Source organism: Labrus bergylta, chromosome 3 (genome assembly GCF_963930695.1).
Source record: "Labrus bergylta chromosome 3, fLabBer1.1, whole genome shotgun sequence".
NCBI lineage: Eukaryota > Metazoa > Chordata > Actinopteri > Labriformes > Labridae > Labrus > Labrus bergylta.
In genome coordinates this window covers 21,108,395-21,128,947 of record NC_089197.1, presented here as the reverse complement: position 1 = coordinate 21,128,947, position 20,553 = coordinate 21,108,395, and the positions used below count along the sequence as shown (strand labels likewise).

The 20,553-nt window shown below is 38.2% G+C and overlaps 1 protein-coding gene across 1 annotated transcript; it reads left to right on the top strand.

Annotated features, from left to right (window-relative positions):
- The first annotated feature begins 13,851 nt into the window (after positions 1-13,851).
- Positions 13,852-20,363, top strand: eif4g2a (eukaryotic translation initiation factor 4, gamma 2a). Its single transcript, XM_065952937.1, has 19 exons — positions 13,852-13,957; positions 14,739-14,864; positions 15,015-15,117; positions 15,213-15,344; positions 15,464-15,530; positions 15,674-15,825; positions 16,048-16,158; positions 16,243-16,425; positions 16,551-16,689; positions 16,794-16,957; positions 17,049-17,156; positions 17,323-17,421; positions 17,504-17,608; positions 17,696-17,911; positions 18,012-18,270; positions 18,356-18,560; positions 18,647-18,855; positions 18,942-19,063; positions 19,259-20,363. Exons 6-19 carry the CDS (start codon positions 15,742-15,744, stop codon positions 19,322-19,324), a joined length of 2,070 nt encoding a protein of 689 aa, XP_065809009.1. The 5' UTR covers positions 13,852-13,957; positions 14,739-14,864; positions 15,015-15,117; positions 15,213-15,344; positions 15,464-15,530; positions 15,674-15,741; the 3' UTR covers positions 19,325-20,363.
- Positions 20,364-20,553: the final 190 nt, after the last annotated feature.

Sequence of the window (20,553 nt, the reverse complement as noted above, 5' to 3'; positions counted from 1 at the left end):
ATATATTTTTTGGCAATGTATTTACTGCTACAGGCATGGAATAGTGTATTCTGATAAACACAACAATGTACAATTTCAATAGCTCATGTTTTGCTGTTGCATTTATAAACTTGGAGAAAAAGAGCTTCCTTTGTCACAGCAAAGTGGTTTAGTAAAAAGTCAAATGCAGACAGCATTCTGTCTTTTTTCTTCAAGCTAGACTGTGTTGATGTCTGCAGGCACAGAACATCCATAAAATCAGACCACTGACAAGTCAGTGCCAGACCACATCAACTGCGTAACAGTGCCTGGAAACAACTTCACATCCTGTATGTTGTGCTAAGTCAACTCTGAAGGATGAGTAAGGCAGAATGTGGAGCGGTATACTTGATAGCTACCAGAAGTGACAGAAAATCCAGCCTCGGAAATCATGTCATTGTGAGGCAAACACACAGTAATAGCAAAGATCTGAGGGAGGATGTCTGCGCTCTGACACTATCAGAGCTTTCTCCATCAGTCTTTCACTTTTAATTTGACTTCTTTGTTATTCACAAGTGCACTAGTTTTACTGTATAAGCAACTACATGTCATTATTCAAGATGCTTTTAATGCCAATTTTAACACATCTTCATCAACTTATACTTCATCTGTCATACTTGTTCACATGGAGTGAAAAATAAACTTACTCTATGGGTTTAATGTTTTGCTGAAATATCCATTGCAGTATTTTTATTGTAACAGCGCACCTCATATTTTTCTTAACAAGATAGAATTTAATTGAACGAAGATACCGCTATCCTAAAATTGAATTAACAAGACAACTTGATAATTTAAAGGTGGTTAACAGTTATAGTCTTTGCTATATATGTTTTGTAATAGACTGTACAATGTTCTTTGATTGTGTGTGACAAAACCTTCTTATTTCCAGAGGTAGCTTCTTTGAGATGAGAGTTTATTTTCATTTGTAACATATTGCTTTCTTTTTGCTGTCTTTGCTTTCTGTTCTATCTACATGTAGAAAGCCTACTTTTTTTTTTGCATTGATTTTTTTGCTCTGCGAGACAACGTTTTCCAGCTATACCTGTTATCCATTATATAGATGAGAGATGCTGAAATTACAATAAAAGTAATTCTCAAAGGATTGACTGGTACAGACATAAATCTTAATTATTCCAAACAGTATAGACAAGATATAATTGCAAACACTTCTTTAAAAGGTCTGCCGGTTTTGTTTTGAGAGTGAACAGTATTTAATTGTCTCATGTTGATTCTTCAATTTGTGGAAGTAAATTAGCTTAGTTTCAACCTTTTTTCTATTGAATGGGAATGAGAAGGGGCCCAATAATCTTCGGAACTTGAAGATGTGAAATTGATTACCAGATTCTTGTCTTTTTTTAATGATTGCCTTTGTGCCTGCCCAACAAGCCTGTCCTTAATAATGCATTTAGTAATGGCAGAAAATCTTTATAAACTAAACTGGAAGACATTTATGCTACAAGTGTGTTGCACATGCAGTATTTCCTTGTTTGTCTACTTTGCAACAAAGAATGTTCACTTTGGCTTAGGAAATACTGCTCCACTCTTTTATAGACTGTATAGGCATGTTTCTATAACCACCTTGAGGCCACCCATTAGTTTGTAGACTGCCTTGAAGCCTCAAATTTGGCATGGCATATTTGTTTTTAAGAGCCACAAGTGACGATATTTGGACACAAAAGTGGAGCTGGAGAGCAGATAGGGATTGTCTTGCTCCAGGCAAAGAGCCAAACTGTCTACTTTAGGCTAACTCATTTCCAAAACAGATTTTAATTTTTGAGGTATACCTGACTGGAGTTTAGTTATGTGACCTAAGCAGCCAAGAAAGCTTGTTGAAGCAAAGTGAACTTGCCACTGACCTGAACACTTATTGTGGGTGCTGCTGAATATAACGAACCAAAAAAACTCAAAACAAAAACGCTATTGATGTGGGGGAAGCCTACATGATCCTGAGTACCATGGACTAGCTGCCCTTCAACAATGATAAACTGGATAGATAACAAGGGCGTACACAGATGGGTACCAGTTAGTGCTATACATATGAATAAAATAATACAAGACTCAGATTTCTTGAAAGGTCTCTACTGAAAGCCAATATTTTCCAGTTTATTGTAGGGAAAAAACACACATCGCAAACAGAGGCAGGTATAATAAGTGAATGGATTTAGTTGAGTTGACACCTTGCAGGACAGCCACTGGCAGTGCTACAAGCCAACCTGTGACTCACTGTGCCCATGAACCTAGTTGTGCAAAACTTTAAGCCTTACCTTAAAATCCAACAGGTGAGATATTTAAAAAAAAAAAGATCCCTATACAGATGTCATGAACGGGTCAGTTAGCTATGGAGACCATAAAGTTTTTTTTGTAACAGGCTGTGAATATGTTGATTTCTGTTGTCAAGTTGAGGGTTTTAGTATAACCCTCTATGGGGATTGACTCTTTTGGAGCCAGCCTCAAGTGGCCATTTGAGGAATTGCAACTTTTGGCATTCCTTAATCAGCTTTTCATTTTGGTACATAGATTCCCCCTTGTGTTGATCCTCTCAAGATGGGCTAAGATGAATCCCTAAAGCAGCCTGCAGGTTAATTTCTGGCATGTCTGAAATTCATCAAATCTGAGCTGACACACTGAAACTGCAGACAAGACTTCAGCCTTTCTCAGACCTGAGTACTGGGACAGACAGACAAACAACAGGATTGTCAGACAGGAGCTGTCTTTGGTTCTTCCTTTACTGTCCTTGACAGTCTCAAACCCGGTGAAGTTTGTCCCCCAGCTCCTCAGCTGAGTTTTCACCCTTTCACTGCACTCTACTGGCATCTATCCCTGTCCGCCGAGTCTATGCTGGGAGACATCTGTCAACACGTGTAATGCACTCCAGGAACAAATCTAAAGACTGTATCATGTGGGAGCTAGCTATCAACAGCAATACATCTCAACCTGTACAGAGAAACCGGGTGTGAGAATAAAGAGAGATGGGTATTTAGTCAGACTTTATTTTCAGATATTTTGTAATCTTTTCAGCTAATACGATTTTTAACAATAAACTGTATTTTAATTTTAAAAATGATATTTTTCAACAGACTACCATAACTCTATCTTTACAAATTGAACAATAAGCGTGACCTTTTCCAAAAGTGGCCTCAAAGTGAAATGGTGTGTAACATCCTTTTTTTTTTATTTCAAAAGCAAGGGCTATGTCTATTCTGCCATAAATCAGCATTAGCAGTATTGATGACTCTAGTGTGCTTTGTACGGATAATGAATATTCAGCAATTTGGTGAAAAGACCTTCCAACCGCAGGGACTGGGTGAATGAGTGATGTTGTGACTCTTTCAATCTCAGCGCTTTTCAAAAACTTCCATATTAGTTAATGCTGAGTGGCTTCTGCAGCCTGCTCCAGCGAGGCGGAAGAAATGCCAATACATCGAATCAATACTTATATGATTAAAGCAGTTGTTTGTCCAACCGTGCAGTACACTTACCTGTTGTATTTTACTTCTTCAGACTCACCACTCAGAGGATGAATGCAGACACCACAGCAGCTTACATATACTCTGTATTGAGCTGTTTGTTTCCACTACATTCAAAACTGCTGATGAACAGAAACATTGTCTCCTATTTTGTAAGAAAGTCGACAGAGGAATGATGAACATAAAAAAAACAGATGTCAAATCACACTGACTACAAAAAAACAAGTCTACAAACTTTTCTGTGTTATTCATTAGTGGACGCATGACTGATGAGTCCCCCCCAGGTAACACCCTGGCTGTCTACGTAAAACCCTTCAAGGTCTTTTATTTATGTATTAATTTAATTATTTATTTTGTAGAGTCAAGCAAGTGTGTAAGTGAGAAATAGCTCTGCTCCGAGCTAGTTTTTCTTTCTTTCTTTTCAGAGACATTTTTCTTGGATTAATGTGACCTTTGCTGTATGATAGATCTATGATAAAATGAATTCCCTCTTATTACTATTTCATGCTCTGAATACATGACATATTATTTTCTGAACTATTATCAGCCAGACACAGTTAATGGAGCTTTTTCTTTTATGAATGGAATAGAAAGAAAAAAAAGATTCCTGCTACACAGTTCACTGAGCAGTAAAAAGACACGCTCGATAAGATAGAAGTTATCTATTCGTGAATGCAATTATGAAATCAATCACAGAGGGGGACATAAGAAAGCACCAGACCGCTGCAAAATTGTTGAACTTTGAGATGTGAAATGTACTAAAAGACACTAACTTCACTTTTTGCTAGTATGTTCAAATTGGTACATGCCTCAATAAACCATTTAGTTCCTTGCTTGATTTGTGGGCAAACTACTGTTGCATTTCTATGAAACAACATTTGTGTGTTTAATTCCTTATAACTGAAATGATGACATGAAATGTTCTATGTGTAGTAATTCATGCCATGAAAACTACTGTATTTATTAGGACCCATAGTTGTAGACGTTCATTTGGCTGGTGTCTCTGTTAGGTTGTTATATCTTTGTGTAAAAGCAACAAAAAAAAGCTCTCAATACAAAGATAATAAACCTCTATTGGCTGCCTTTGTTTGGAATCAGACTAGAGCATTGGGCTCGGGCGCAGCTGCCACAGACTGATTTTGATAAATGACTTTATTACTTGTTTGGGTGTAGAGGGAAGATGTTTTTGTGCTGCCCAGTACATTAGTTTTTGGTCCTTACAGAAAGCTGCCAGTGGACTTCACCCTCGGCAGACAGTACATTATACTGACTGGTTTCATGCAGGAGAAAAAGCACCTCATCTGTTTTTCTTGGCCCAAGGAAATTGTCTGCTTCACAACAATGCCTCAGGGCTTCATACAGTATAACCCCTTAGGCTCGGGTTTGGTGAGGACACTGTCCAAAATATGGTTGCAAGTAGAGCGTACATTACAGTTGGTGTCCAGCCCAGTCATAATGTCCAAGGCTTCAAGAACTCTTCCATTGGATCATTTGGACATCAGGCATATTGCACACAAATCTATACAAACTTTTCAATTATGGATGTCATGTTTAGACAGGGATCTTTTTATTTGTTTTCCTTCTTCTGTTTTGTGAATGGGTATTAATCACAGTGCTCAGAAAATACAAATCGGGGAGATTTTGCTGATTGCATGTTTGTCCCCAAAACAGTCTACATCTTGTTCTTCTTTGGGAGTGTGTGACCCATGTGCAGAGTCTACAGTCCTTGCAGACGTCTCAGGTTCAAGTCTGACCCTTGATATTTGCTGCATGTCTTCCCCCACTCTCTCCTCACAATATTGACTGTCCCTCTCAACTGTCCTGTCACTAAACGCAAAAAAGTAGGCCCAAATAAAATGTCTTTTGGCAAAAAAAAGTAATTGCAGTGTTTATTGGAGATATGATGTGCATGAGGGAATTGTGTAATAGTGTATGGGAGGCAGTGGAATTTGGACACAGCTTTAAAAACACCTCTCAAGTGCAACCTGGTTCGCCTCATCCCTGTCAAATAGGAATTTAAAGATTCAGATTGTCTGCGTATGCAACATCACTTACAACAACACAGAAATGTTTCATAATCCTTTGTTCCTTCCACATGTGATAAAGGCTATTATGGCTTGGGTCATGTCTTGAAGTGATATTGATGGTAAGTAAACAGCACCCTTGAATCTTATCCATGTTTTCAACATCGATCAGCTTCCTCCATGGCCCCCATCATCAGGGCTTTTCTTTTGATGTGTCATTTGGGGGCATTATGGCTGATGCTGTGGTTCATCTTGGGGTAAGGTCTCTTTATAAGCTTATGATAATTGATTACCCCAAAAAATATGTAAACAAAACAAGGACCCTATATGTCACCCGGCAGACACAGTTATGGTAGTATTAGCACTTACATACGTAAGCAAAACACTTTCCCTCTGCTTATTGTATGCACTAAAGGACATTTAGAAGTGTCCGACTCCTCTGTTAAATATAGACTGCTTATCTGCAGTCAATGCATAGGCTATGTTGATGGGACAGAGGACTGGGAGAAGGTGAACTTTTGTTTCCCCTGTCTCTTGACATCATTATGTTGCTTTCGGCATTGTGTTCCTGTTCTGATGCCAGAAGACCAAGACACGCTCACCACTATCGCCTCCCACGCCTGCCTGACTTCAGGGAGTTCTGATGGATTCCTGCCAGAGCCCAGACACCATGATCACTCTGAGTTGCACCATCTCTGATTTACACAAACCCACAGACACGCACTGACCCCTCAGAGGTAAATATATTTTGGGCCTCAAAAATACTACAAGTGACACCAAAAATAATGCCCTAAAATATTAATGCAGACTGACAAGTCTCCAGTATGCTATGATCCAGCTGCAATAACAAGTTAAAAGATTTACAGCCTTTTTTTTTTTTTAAATTAAGCACACAGAAAATTAATGAACATTATAGATCCTGACCAATCCCGTTTGTGTATCTAGATAATCAGACCAGGTGCTATAGATTGTTTAAACAGGGCTTTAGGACTCGATTGTCATGCTGGCAGCTACACTTTGGAGAAGTTGTCCTTTAAGCTAAATGCTAACATCAGCATGCTAAGTTTATCAGTTATTATTATTATTATTATTTACGCTTCTTATTATGCTAATACTTAGAAAGACCACCACTGTGATTGGATTATTAGCTTGTTTAGTTGTTGTATTATAAATCATTATCATGAAAGATGACAAAGTGAGGGGATCATTACAATTCATCTTTACACAATGATGGTGCTAGAGGAAAAGTCAATGAAGAACTTAATAAAGATGAATCCCCTGGTGGCCATGAATGACTGTAAAGAATTACAAGAAACAAAATCAAAGAGTTATTGATAAATTTCACTTTAACACAAATAAGTGGACATTACCAACAATGCTATCAAAATCCCGACGCTAGCTTGACTAGATGTTGGTTGTAAACAATGTAAAAAGAACAATATACCTAAACTACACAGTAAGTTGCACAAATGGTGATAAATGGTATTTTTCATGATTCAGAACTGCTTTTGTAACTCAAAAGATTGGATGTTCAGTGTGCAGTCTATTTTGTTTTCCACGTTTGGCTTATTACAGAGAAAACACTTTAACTTCTCCCCAGGGAGCGCTCTCTTCTCCAACAAATCTCATGCTAATACCGTCAGCCTCTCAGGTAGAGCCCGGCCAGAGTGTAAGCATCACTGGAATCAGACACAAGGCTTGTCCATGATGACTCAGACAGTCCCTCAAGCCCAACACAATTTGGAGCGTAGGACAGCCACCATTGCCCTACCTCAGCATATTCATCCAGTGTGTGCTCAGAATATTAAACACACAATCAGCATGAGTACGTTTTGGAGTCCTGTATGTTAACTTGCGATGATATCTCATGCCGCACAACGTGTCCTCATAGTATGACCTGGTCCATCATGATACATGAGAGTCAATTAGATGCTAAGCAAGGAAACCGTTATGTAATAAATACAAGGCATGTCCTGGATCAACTGTATGACGAGGACAATTCACTTTTCATAATCTGACTCATTTTTTAAATGCTCCAAGTATTAGCCAATTAAATTTCATTTCCTGCATCCTGATTATTTAATGACTGATTTCTAAACGTGTTGACCACGTCAGCACTGTAAGTATAGAGCTCTGATAATGCTGAATTCTTTGCATGTCTTATATTTACACATTACAGGAGATTGAATTTTGTTAAAACAAAATGTATTTAATTGTTCTTAATCAATTTCACAGCATTAAAGCCACAAACCCATTGACACCAAACTAATCTGGCCCAAAAAAATTAAATCAATTATAATGGGTGGCCTGATAGCCACATTAAACTTCATGCTTAGTCTTATTTGTCAAACTCAAAGCCTTTCCATGAATATTTGAATCTGCACTATTTATGCACATACAATTTGAGCAACACCAGTAGAGATACAAAAACATCATTATGAATTTAACAAATATTCTTTCTTGCATTTAAAGGGAACAAAGAGGAAATAGAATTTGAAAAGTATTGAAAATACTGCTGACTTTTCCCCCGACAGGCATTTTGTTATGTCAAACACTGGTTTAACATTTCAATCTGAGACGTTCCATGCTTTGCCATTTTAAAATCACGGCAAATCCATCATTAAAGTTGATTTTTACCTTCATGCCAATATAATTTATCATAGGAATTTGTCAAAACAATGTAAGGAAGGTTCCATAAACAACATTCAAATATGTGAATGTCATTTAACAACTCAACTAACAAGCATTATTTTTACTATAGTATTTTCTTTCTCACTAGTCTGATTGTCATAGAAACTTAAAACTCTCTTTGTTTGACGTACAAAAACTTTAAACCAAGGGTTCTGGCCACAAGTACGATATGCTCCCTTACATCCTGCCTCCTGTCAGGAAAGGAAATACACAGAAAGCACTCTAGCACCATCTACTGGCTATAAATCGACAGTTTATCAAGGGTTTACATGTCATTTTGTATGACTTACTCATAATTCTATTAATGGTTCTAAAGGGTTTTTTTCTGGAATCCAACTTTAATTAACTTTAATATGTTACTTAATTAATTTAATAAAGCTCTTTTAATGGCTTCTATTCTCCTGTGATGGCCTTTAATTAAATTTCCAATGAAGCTCTTGTAATTATAGTTGAGTTTTTACAATAACTTGCTTAATGGAAAGCCATACAACATATATTCTATTTGTATGACGTTATGACAATGTGTTCATTTGACAGCTTTCACAGAACCATTAAAAACTCAGATAAATACATTTGATATACTAGACTTATAAAACTTAATTTAACTATTTCATATAGCAGAGAGAAAGATCTGGGTGGATTTTTAAATAAATCTTTATACTGTGCATATCATCAGGTCAGTCTACAGTAACGGCTTTATGGAGGTTTTACTGAGGAATCTGCATTCAACACCATTTATTGTTTCCTCTCTTGAAAAATATCATTTTTTAGCGATCAAAAGATAGCTATACTAAGATGTTGTCCAGGAGCCTTCAATCGTATTGAAAATATATGCTAGTCAATGGCATAACCATTTAAAAGATATAATGAAGATGTTAAATTGCCTTTTTTTCCAGTTTTAATCAACCCTATCCAAACAAGTTTAGAATATGTGATCGTGTCATCTGTCCTAACAGGGTCATCATTTTCAACTGATAACTTAATTCACCCTTTTTAATCTCATAAAGTTGGCTTAAAGTTTTCTGAGTTAACATTATTACTCTGGCAGCAACAGATATGAACAGCACAAGGAGTTCTATGATCTAAAGGAAGGAGAAACCTTGGATTCAAATTTAGAGAATGGCTTTCTTTAGTCTTTCCTGCCTTTAGTTTAAATACATGTGCTGCGTAAATTCATGCTTTATTTTAGGAAAACATCTGCTTTTTCTATTTATATTGGAACTGGCTTTAGACTTGGAGCTGGTCTCTGGGAACTTCAATGTGCATAGTCACTTTAAAGGATGAAACCTTGCCTATAATTAAAGTAGTTTAACTCATATTGGATCAGTTTGACCTAAGTTCCTTTTTAAAGACTGTCTTCCAATGTTTGTAAAAGGGCAGTTATATACTTTAACTTTTAAGAACAGCTCTGTGTATGCATTTAATCTAAAATGTAATAAATAGTAAATGATTTCTCTGATGATAACTTATATGTAGGCCTAAACCTTTAGTTTGCAATATCCCCATCTTTCTTCTTTAACTTTAAGGCCTAAACAAAGTTCAAACCATGGGTTCAAACTGCATCATATATATTAGCACACCAAATGGAAACAGCTCAAACTACTGCAATGAAATAATCACCAACGTCACATCGGCTCACTTTGGAAGTAAACTGTGACTCCTCATGTGCAGTGATAGCCTTTGCATGGTTTTATTGGCACACTGGGCTTAATTAACTTGGAAGGAAGTTGTTTACTGTCTGACAACTGGCTTCATTTTGCTTTTGATGAATGATTGATGAACCTCAGGAGAGAGGCGGCAAATGAGTGCAGGCATAGGAAAGGTCTAATGCTCCCCAGACCAACATGGTGAATTAAAGAACAAACAAGATGAAATAACTGCTCTGAATGTGACTGACTGATCAGCATTTCACTCACTGATTAGATCAATTACATGAAAGTGAATAAACAAGACACTCCTATTGTAGTTCTTGTTATTGTTTTATTCTTCAAGTCTATAATCTACACTCTAATACGTCATATTATCAGACACCAAGCAGAGACTGTCGGGGAAAACTAAGCAGGAAATCCCATATTGGGAGGCGGACATAAGGGGTCTAAATGTATCATTTAGATGTTAAAAATAAAATGTTTTCTGCTACACATGTGTACATATGTGTGACAAAATCATGTCAGTTAAAGCTCAACAGGGATTTTTCTATATGGAGTTAATATTAAGCTAAAAAAAAATCAAGAAAGGAACAACAAATATTTAACAATGAGACACCGGTGCACTGTAGTACAGACAGTATGAAACAGATTGTAAATCCCTGATCGTCTTAATAAATCCCAAGTGTTTTGTACATAGTGTATTTAACGAGTCCAGTTTGTTGTTAGCATCACTCAGAATGTCAATACAAGGAGTCCCATAGGCACTGACCCTGCAGGTTAAACCACATCAGAACAAGTCAGTCTAAATGAACTCTTACATTTTTACACTTTTTGCCAAGTGTGTGCTCATGGTGACTGTTCGCTATCAAAGTTTCTAAAACTGGCACAGTGTAGACAAAATGTATTACTTAATGAGATATAGGCATTTTTAAAACGTGTTGATCCATGAAAAAGACAAATTTACCTGCGTTGATTTATGACTAACTATGGTTCAATATTACCTTTAACTTATGTACAACTTACAAGCACAATACAAATTCATACTCTGTTGCTAAAACCCTGTCAAAGTTTATTTTTGAAAGATATGCCTGTGTTCTGGGTAAATAATGTGAATCATAATGACAGCTTGTCTTGATAAATAAGCAGCACAGTGCTTAAACAGACAGAGGTGTTACTAGTCTGGTCTCGTCTCGCCCAGTCGTCATTTACAAGATGCGGGAAGTGACTCAGTTGCAAAGTCTATACCTCCGGGTAGCCAAATCTCCAGAGTTTTTCAGGAGATTTCCGTATGTATGAAAAGGGTTACTGTAACATGAGTGTTATTCAATTCCTTATGATACCCTCAATCCTGACACTTATGAAACTGTCACAGGGCAGAATTTATACCATAGAGTAAAATAGTCTGAATCAACAAAATTAGATACTGAAATAAAATGCAAATTTAGTAAGATTAAGAAACGACAGACTGCTCTGAACACAGAGCTTAAAAAACTTTTAAAATCTAATCTGACAGAGGGAGGCAAAGGTTGACACTTTGGCCTTCTTAGAGTGCTACAGGTAAGGTCATGTGTTCACCATAAAGTTATGAATACATCCTTTGGAGCCCCAAAGTATTCACTGAAAATGTTGTGGTTTTTGAAAGGTCAGATACTCCTCATGATTAGAAATCATCAGGGGAACATAATGTGTCAACTTCATGCAAAGGTTGCCTATTTTCCCAGACTATTATAGATAGAAACAAAGAGAAGGTCTATGTGTAATCATGTTGTTTTAAGAGTTGACTCTTAGTCAGCTCATTAAGCATTTTGGCATCCTTGTGTCAGAATGTGTTGTTTCTTGAGTCCTAAGTCAACAGCAATCGATCCTCTTCCCATGTGGCATCCTCGAGTATAAAAACTGAACCGCCGCTAGATCCTGAGTCAATGCCCTGTAGATAACCCTGGGATTGGACATCACTGTTTAGGAGGGAAAGAAAATTAAGTCTGCTTGAGAGAATCGATATAGTTTCACTGGAGAATTAACAACCCGGTCTGTCTTTTTCTGCAGTGATGGAGGATTCCAAAAGAAGACCAAAAGCTAAAACGGAAAAGTAAAACATTAAGAATGTTAATATAAACCAAAAGTGGTAAAGAAAAATGTAAGTGATAATGCATTTTCAAATGCTTGACTTAAAATTAAGAGCTGACAAGTCGTATGTAAGAAACAAAAACAGTCTAATAACTAAACAGAGAATTTAATTCACTAATTAAGATTTCTGACCATAAATAGTTTATAGAAATTACAATGTTTTATTTATATTTTTTTCGAGACAAAACATCCTAATTCTAAACTAAAAGTCCACAATGTGAGATGAAAAGTCATTGCTCTCAATTACTCATAAAATAAAGTCCTCTTTATCCAGAGTGAAATGGAACAGGAGTCAGGGCAGAGGATGTTTTGCAAGGTTAAAGAAAATACAAGGTATAAAAAAAGTGACAAAACATTGATAGCCTACATCCATATATGTCCTGTAGACGGCTAATTATCCTAGATTATTCCCCCCCTCCAACACATATTTCCTAGATCCATCTGGGCATGATGGCTGACATTTTGTTCGGCGGATTGCGAAATGCTCGTGCTTTTATTTTGTATACGGGGCGTCGGGTAAGGTGGGGACGATGACGTGGAGAGGAGGCCTCCACACAAAAAGCGGCTTCCGCATGACGTAGTCGAACAGTCAGCATTCTTTCTTCCCAGAAGCCGGTAGCTATCTCCGCTTCAGACGACGTCGTGTTTTAAAACTCCATTAACCATCCTTCGAGGGCTCTACACGACATTTTCGGCTCTTTTCCCTCCCGTACTGCCTTCATTTTTTTTTCATCTTTTGCCAACCAGACAACAATAACACTGACGGTCCTTTTGTAGAGGTAAGATATTCCGCTGTTTTCATTGCCTGGCTAACATTAGCTACCCGACGCTCTTGATGAAAAGCTCCCCTCTTAAGGTTGATTATCTTTCTCTTTTTTTTTTTAAATTTATATACGTGGATTTTCAGGGTAATCGTAACTGGATGTGTTTATAATCCTAGTCTGACTAAACTAGATGTATGGAAACAAAAATGCTGCGTTGTTTCACGAGTTATTTCACCGCTTGTTAGCCTGTTAGCTTACCGGCGGCCTAGAGAAACGAAATCCCCCAAGATGTCGCGGTGTGTGTGGACATCCGGTGTCTGAACAAAGACCTAATGAAATCAGCTGATGGGGGTTATTACTCTTGGAAATTAATGCCTTTTTATACCTGAAGCCACACCGTTTTGTTTGATCATACACAGTAAGTGTGTGTTAAAGTGATACACGGAAGGTATCGACGTTTTTATGTTGTTTGTCTATGAGTAATGTGTTTAACCACGAAGAAAAAGGGCTTTTACATTTACATTAATTGGTTAGAATGATCGTCGATGATTTGGTTTAAATACGTGTTACGTCTTATCTAACAAAGGTGAATGTTAAAAAGGTGATTTTTGACTCGGGGTCTTTTTTTTTTTCCTCCCTTAGAGTATGCCGTAACACCGCGCTCGGTTATGTGGGTCAGGTTAGGTAAGGTAAACCGGGATTACGTGGGTTAACGTGAAATTATGCTTTTAAAGATTCCCAGAAAAGGGGTTTGTTATGGCCCAGGGGTTGGGTTAAAGAAAAGGTGGGGGGGAAACGCAAACAAAGCGATTAGGCAACACAACAGCCTCCGATGAAACTCCACGCCAGCGTGATATGTTAGCATAACCTAGCATCGTTTCACATTCACGTACACGTGTAAGCTGGGCTCTCGTGCGCAGTTTATTTGTCACAATAGTTAACACTGATTTTTAAAAAGAAAACCCTCTTGTCTGATAGTGTCGCCTTGTTGTCACGTTATTGGTTGTTGTCCTGTTTGTGTGTCTGCGTATCTTAACATCCATTAGCTTGTTAAGCTGATTTATGACTTTTTTTTTTTTTTTTTTTTTTATAAATCTGCTCCTTCTTTCAGATCGCTTTTCCTGCCCTACTCCCGGAACATTATTCTTTTCGTATATACTTAGTGAAGCCGCCAAAGTGGAGAGTGTCGTTGCAGCGGGGGGTCCTTCTCGTTTCAGGTATTACACTCACTGCCCTTTGACACACTGCCTTTTTTATGCAACCCTCCGTTAGCAGCCCACTTAAAAGCTTAATGAGCACCTTTACTTATTAAGTTAAATCCCTTTTCCCTTTTTTGTACCGCAGTGTAGGGGGAGGAGGTGGGGGTGCACCTCAGCACTATCCCAAGACTGTCGGCAACAGGTGATTAAATTTTCCTTTTACATGGGACAAATAGTTGCTAGTCTAAATTACATTTTTAATCCATGTGCCGCTTCACTAGACTCATTGCATCCCCATATATAAGTACTTAAATTGGAAACAGCTTTGGGCATCTTGAACTTTTTTAATACATGTGGCTCTGCATACTAAGAGGGTGGATTTCTGTTTATTGGAATAAAGCTTCAGATTTAAAAAAAGGATACTATGCAACTTTTGACAACATTTTGATACAAGGGTATCGGCATGTTAACTAGAAAACACACTAATGCATTTGTGTCTGAAAGGAGTGATCATGCAATAAGTCAGTTTTGTTGCAATCAACAGCATGTCATGTACTCCAAGGTAAATTGTGCATAAAACAAAATGACAATACTTTGGGGACATCTGAATGACTTTTCAGCGGCCAATTCTGTGTTGTTTGTCTAGAACTCATTTGGTATCGGTTAGATTTTCGTGTTACTTTTATGTGCAGCAGGGCCTTGTTGCTCAACCACTGTTGATAAGGGCTGAATACTGGAGACATGAGGTCATTCATATTTCTTTCTTGTAACATTTGCTATGTTTTTTTGTTCTTTATAGCGAGTTCCTGGGGAAAACCCCAGGTTCTGGCGTTCAGAGATGGCTACCTTCTCGAAGCACTAGACGAGATGCAAGATCCCCTCATGATAAAGGGCAAAATGATTCAATCTTCAGAAAAGTGAGAGGGTAAGTGTCAATGTACTTCACTTAAACCACTATTTAATGTTCACTTAAACATAGCAATTGGACATTGGTTTAATTTATAGATAAATGTGTTTGTTGTTGGTAAAATGTGTTGTTTTTTTACCTTTTGTACTCTATTCTCTTTTACTTTAGCATACTCAATAAACTGACACCAGAGAAGTTTGACAAACTATGCCTGGAGCTCCTCAATGTGGGTGTCGATTCAAAACTTGTCCTCAAAGGAATCATCCTGTTGGTGAGTATTCTCTTGAACCTTGTTTTGTTCTATTGTGATTACAATCTGTGTTTAAACCGACCCCCTCATTTGACTTTCAATTACTTTTGCTTTAGATTGTTGACAAAGCCCTTGAAGAGCCCAAGTACAGCCAGTTGTATGCCCAACTATGTCTACGCCTGGCAGAGGATGCACCAAACTTTGAAGACCCATCAACAGAAAATCCAGCAACACAAAAGCAGAATACTGTAAGATTTAATAAAAATGAACACTTACTTTGGATAGTAATATGGTCTAATTTAGTATTCATTACTGCTTTCCTGGATATTGTTTTTTCTCTATTTAAAAAAACATTTTTTTTTTACAGACCTTCAGAAGGCTTCTGATTTCCAAGCTTCAAGATGAATTTGAGAACCGCGCCAAGAATGTTGAACGTAAGTGAATTACATCTCGTGTGTGTGTGTGTGTGTGTGTGTGTGTGTATATATATATATATATATACACACACACACCCCCGTGGTCAGTTTCAAAACACCTGATGTACATGATCCCAATTTGTATCTCTTCTTCTGTGTAGTCTTTGAGAAACAAGAAAGCCCACTCACCACTGAGGAGGAGGAGCAGCGTGCTATTGCAAAGATCAAGATGCTGGGCAACATCAAATTCATTGGGGAACTTGGAAAACTCAACCTCATCCACGAATCTATCCTTCATAAGTGCATCAAAACAGTAAGTCCACAAAAACATTTGTATGGTCGGTGGAAATCAACCCTATACGTCTAGTTTTTTGTTTGTTCACAGTCTGAGACCAAGTGTCTGAATTGTTGATAGAAAACTGGGATTAGGGTTGGGAATGACCTACAGCCCAATACAAATGCTGGGCTATCAGGTGTGCCTAGTGTCAGAATTATTAGCATATTGTATTAATTATTCTGTTTTATCTTACCTTAGCTGCTGGATAAAAAGAAGAGAGTCCAACTTAAGGATATGGGTGAAGATCTGGAATGCCTCTGTCAGATAATGAGAACAGTCGGACCTAAGCTGGATCATGAAAAGGCTAGGGTGAGTATCTAATAAAACAACGGAAAAATAGATTTGTTGAAAATATTTTTGTTTAATATGACAACGTATAAATTCTCCTTACAGTCTTTGATGGATCAGTATTTTGGCCGCATGCAATCCTTAACGACCAACAAGGAGCTGCCAGCTAGGATTCGTTTCCTGCTGCAGAACACAGTGGAGCTGCGAGCAAACAAATGGGCACCTCGCAAAGCTCAAGTGGACAGCGGACCAAAGACGATCAATCAAGTCCGTCAGGATGCAGTTAAGGTTAGTCACCCTGGTCTACTTTTGACATGGACTTTGTTAGGATGATTAATAATACTCATATCTCATTTGACTTTTTAATAAATAAGCCCATAGTTAATACTGAGAACTCTGAATGTTCATTGCAGGATTTAGGGGTTTTTATTCCACAACAAAGTGATGGAATGAGGAATGAATTCTTCATGGAGAACTCCTACCTGCCAACAAGGATCAAGTTTGACAGAGAAACCCTTGGTGGACTTGCTGATATGTTTGGACAGATGCCTGGTATGTTACAGCCCTCCAAATCCATGACAAAATGACTCCATGAAAGGCTTAAAGATGGACCCTTTCTAAAAATAGCTCAATGTTTGTGGTTTTGTTTTGAATAGGATCTGGCATAGGTACAGGTCCAGGAGTAATTCAAGACCACTACTCCCCTACCATGGGACGTCATCGCGCAAACCCACACTACAATGGTCACGTTGCGAACAGTAATGGTGCACACCAGCCACAGTTTGAAGCCGCCGGCAAGCAGTTCATCAAACCAAACCAGGTACTTGCATCCTTTACATCCAGTGATTTGTCAGTACTTCATAACTGATTTCAATGTTCCTAACTAAATCTATGAATTCTCTTTTCCATAGGGGCAAAATTCACCAGTTTTCAGTCATAAACAGAATCACTCAGTGCAGATGCAATCTAAAGATATGGCTCCACGCTTCAGCAAAAAAGGGAAAGTCAATTCCGATGAGGTACATCTGCTTAAAAAACATAATGATTTTGTGTGTTTCGAGTAGTTTGGGTTACAATTTCTTAGATCCTACTGTTTGATCATGTTATATAAAGACCTTAAAGGAATGTGGATTGCTGATAGTCATTTCTTAACTCTAGCAAAATGTTATGTCTTCTCTCCTCCAGATCAGTCTGAGACCAGCACAGTCCTTCATTTTGAGTAAGAAACAAGTGCCAAAGCTACAGCCGCAGATGACTTTGTTTCCTCCAAGTGCCCAAGGACAGGTAACACATCTGTTAAAAGACAAATGCACTGACACTGATTGGTTCTAAAATGTACATGTTTTAATCGGGCTGTCTTTGTTAGACTCCACAGCTTGGCCTGAAAATCAACCCTCCTCCTATTCAGGAAAAACCTGCCAAGTCAAGCAAAAAAGCTCCACCTACAAAGGAAGAGCTTCAAAAGATGACAGTGAGTTTCCGATAAGCACACTGCTCCCTTCATTCTAAATATATTGTGTGCCGACCATGCTTTAACTCACGGTCTCTTTCTTTTTAGGATACCATGATTGCAGATTACCTGAACAACAAGAACATTGAAGAGGCAGTCAATGCTGTGAGAGAGATGAGGGCACCAAAGCACTTCATATCTGAGATGCTGAACAAGATGGTGGTCTTTTCCCTTGATCGGTCAGATGAGGACAAGGAGCTTACGAGCAACCTGATCCACACACTCAGCACAGACGGTCTTGTCAATGGTGAAAACCTGATGCAGGTCAGTGAAGTACCCCCTAAAGATTTGAATCAGAATGCTACTCTTTATTGTGTAATGCTTTTATTTTAAGATCTAACCATCCTATTATTATTTTTAAAAGGCCTTTTTGAGTGTTCTGGACCTGTGCCCCAAGATTGAGGAAGAAGTCCCACTGGCCAAGTCCTACCTGGCACAGTTTGCAGCACGAGCGATCATTGCAGAGCTGATCAGCATTGCCGATTTGGCCCATCATCTGGAGAATGGCGCACACTTCCCGCTGTTCTTGCTCTGCCTGCAGCAGATGGTGAAACTGAAGGACCGCGATTGGCTGACTGATCTGTTCCAGCAGAGCAAGGTCAACATGCAGAAGATGCTCCCTGGTACGTCCAAACACTCTCTAACCAAACATTATTTCTGCACGTCAGCCTAAACAAACTGCTCACAGTAATGTCTTCACTCCTGTAGAAATTGACCAGAACAAGGACAGGATGCTGGAGATCCTGGAGGACAAAGGGCTCAGCTTCTTGTTCCCACTGATGAAACTGGAAAAGGAGTTGCTGAAGCAGATTAAAGTAGATCCTTCTCCACAGTCCATTTACAAGTGGATCAAAGACAACATCTCACCTAAACTGCACACCGACAAAGGCTTTGTCAACATACTTGTGACCAGGTAAATCACCTGAACATGATTTTTGAATCGTCTAATATCTAGCCCTACCACTCTTGCAGTATTTTCATTATGGTCTCCTCTGCCAGCTTCTTGCAGTACATCGCTTATGAGATCAACCCTGACGATGACGAAGAACAGCTTGCATCACCGAGTAAGGAGCAGCTGGATGAGGAGAAACAGCTGATGCTGTCTTTCAAGCCGGTGATGCAGAAGTTCCTACACGATCACATTGACCTGCAAGTCGGCGCGCTGTATGCCCTGCAGGTCCACTGCAATGGCAAGGCTTTTCCTAAAGGTATGCACCAACTTGTCTTTTACTGATGCAGCTTTGATTGGAGTATCCTCTGTGCAGAAGCTCAACAGTTGCTCTCCTTTTTCCAGGCATGTTACTGCGCTATTTTGTCAACTTATACGACATGGAAATAATTGAAGAAGAAGCCTTCCTTTCATGGAAAGAAGATGTCACCCAAGAGTATCCAGGGAAGGGAAAAGCATTATTTCAGGTATATTCACATCACTAATACATAAGTGTCTGACATTTAACCTAAAAGTCTATTTTAGATTCTCCCAGAGGGGAAATAGGTTCCTTCATAACTTTATATTGCACTCGATAACGTCAACAACTATCAGGTTTTTTGCAACTGTGTACTAGTATCAAATGCCTCAGAGTAACGCAGGTATTTTGTTTCATGGTACAGGTGAACCAATGGCTGACCTGGCTGGAGACGGCAGAAGAGGAGGAGTCAGACGGTGAAGATTACTGAGGAACGGGCCTAAGCCATGTGATATCAGGATGCAATGATTTATTTTTTACTCTGTAATTTTCTTTGTCTCCTTTTGCTTTCCCCAGTCCTTGAAAGAAAATTCCCTTCTTGTTGTTTATAACAAATTGAAACCACTGTTACAATTGATTCCACTCTGAACAGTTTAGCCAGCATCACCATCCTATCGTATTAATGCTTTACTTTCTAATTTTCATATATGATTCTCTAAAACTGTTTTATTCATTTCGATCATCTTGGGTTATGTTTTCTTAAACAGTAGGCAGTATGGTGCAGGAACCTGTACCAGCACCTAAACCATCGTGTCACCTTTTACATCTGGTAGGAGTCACAAAGTGCTGCCATTAACTGAAACTGTTTACAAAAGAGAAGGAAAAAAAAAAAACACACATTGCAAAGAGCCTTGTCTCGTATTTTTATCTGCATTTGTTTATCAGCTATTAGATGCACTTTGCTCAACATCATGAGTCGTTGCAATAGTAAGACACACTTTTCTTGATTAGTTGGAACAATCCTAAGTTGCGGTTTTCTTGTGTTTAAAAGCAGACCTTGTTTGAATATTCATAACCTGGATTTGAAGATGTCTAACAATAATGGCCTGTTTTGATTTGCAGTGTGAATTCAGTTACCTGCATTTTGTTAAAAGAATCGAGAGCTTTTTTTATGTAGAAACTTTGTGCTGTTAGGAGTGTATCTGTGTGGCCTTTTTTTAATTTATCAATTCATATGGATATACCTCTAATGTATCTCGGACTATACTTGAATGTCTCGGTTAAAACTTTGAGACAGCCAAAGCTTAGTTTCCTGTGCTACAGTTATTCACCACCTCGTGTGGAGATTTTATGTCTGTTTACCATATTTGTCAAGTTTTTAAATGGTCTTTTTATTATCTTCATGAAATTATACAGAATGCACTGTATGTGTACACCTAAACCTTATCTCGGAGCGTCACGGTCATATTAAAGTGCAGAAAGTCCAGTGTACAACTACAGAGCAAACTTAAATAAAGTTTAACGGTTCATTTCATTGTCTTGTGCATTTCTTCCTCTGAATATATAATGTTAACTCTTTATTTAAAAGTCAGTAGTTTTAGACACATATAGGGGTAGATTACAAAGGCTGAATTTCTAAAAAGCTTCTAGTTTATGAAATGTTACCAACAGTACCCAGACCACATTATACACTTTGAGTTAATTTGCAAAAAAAAAAGA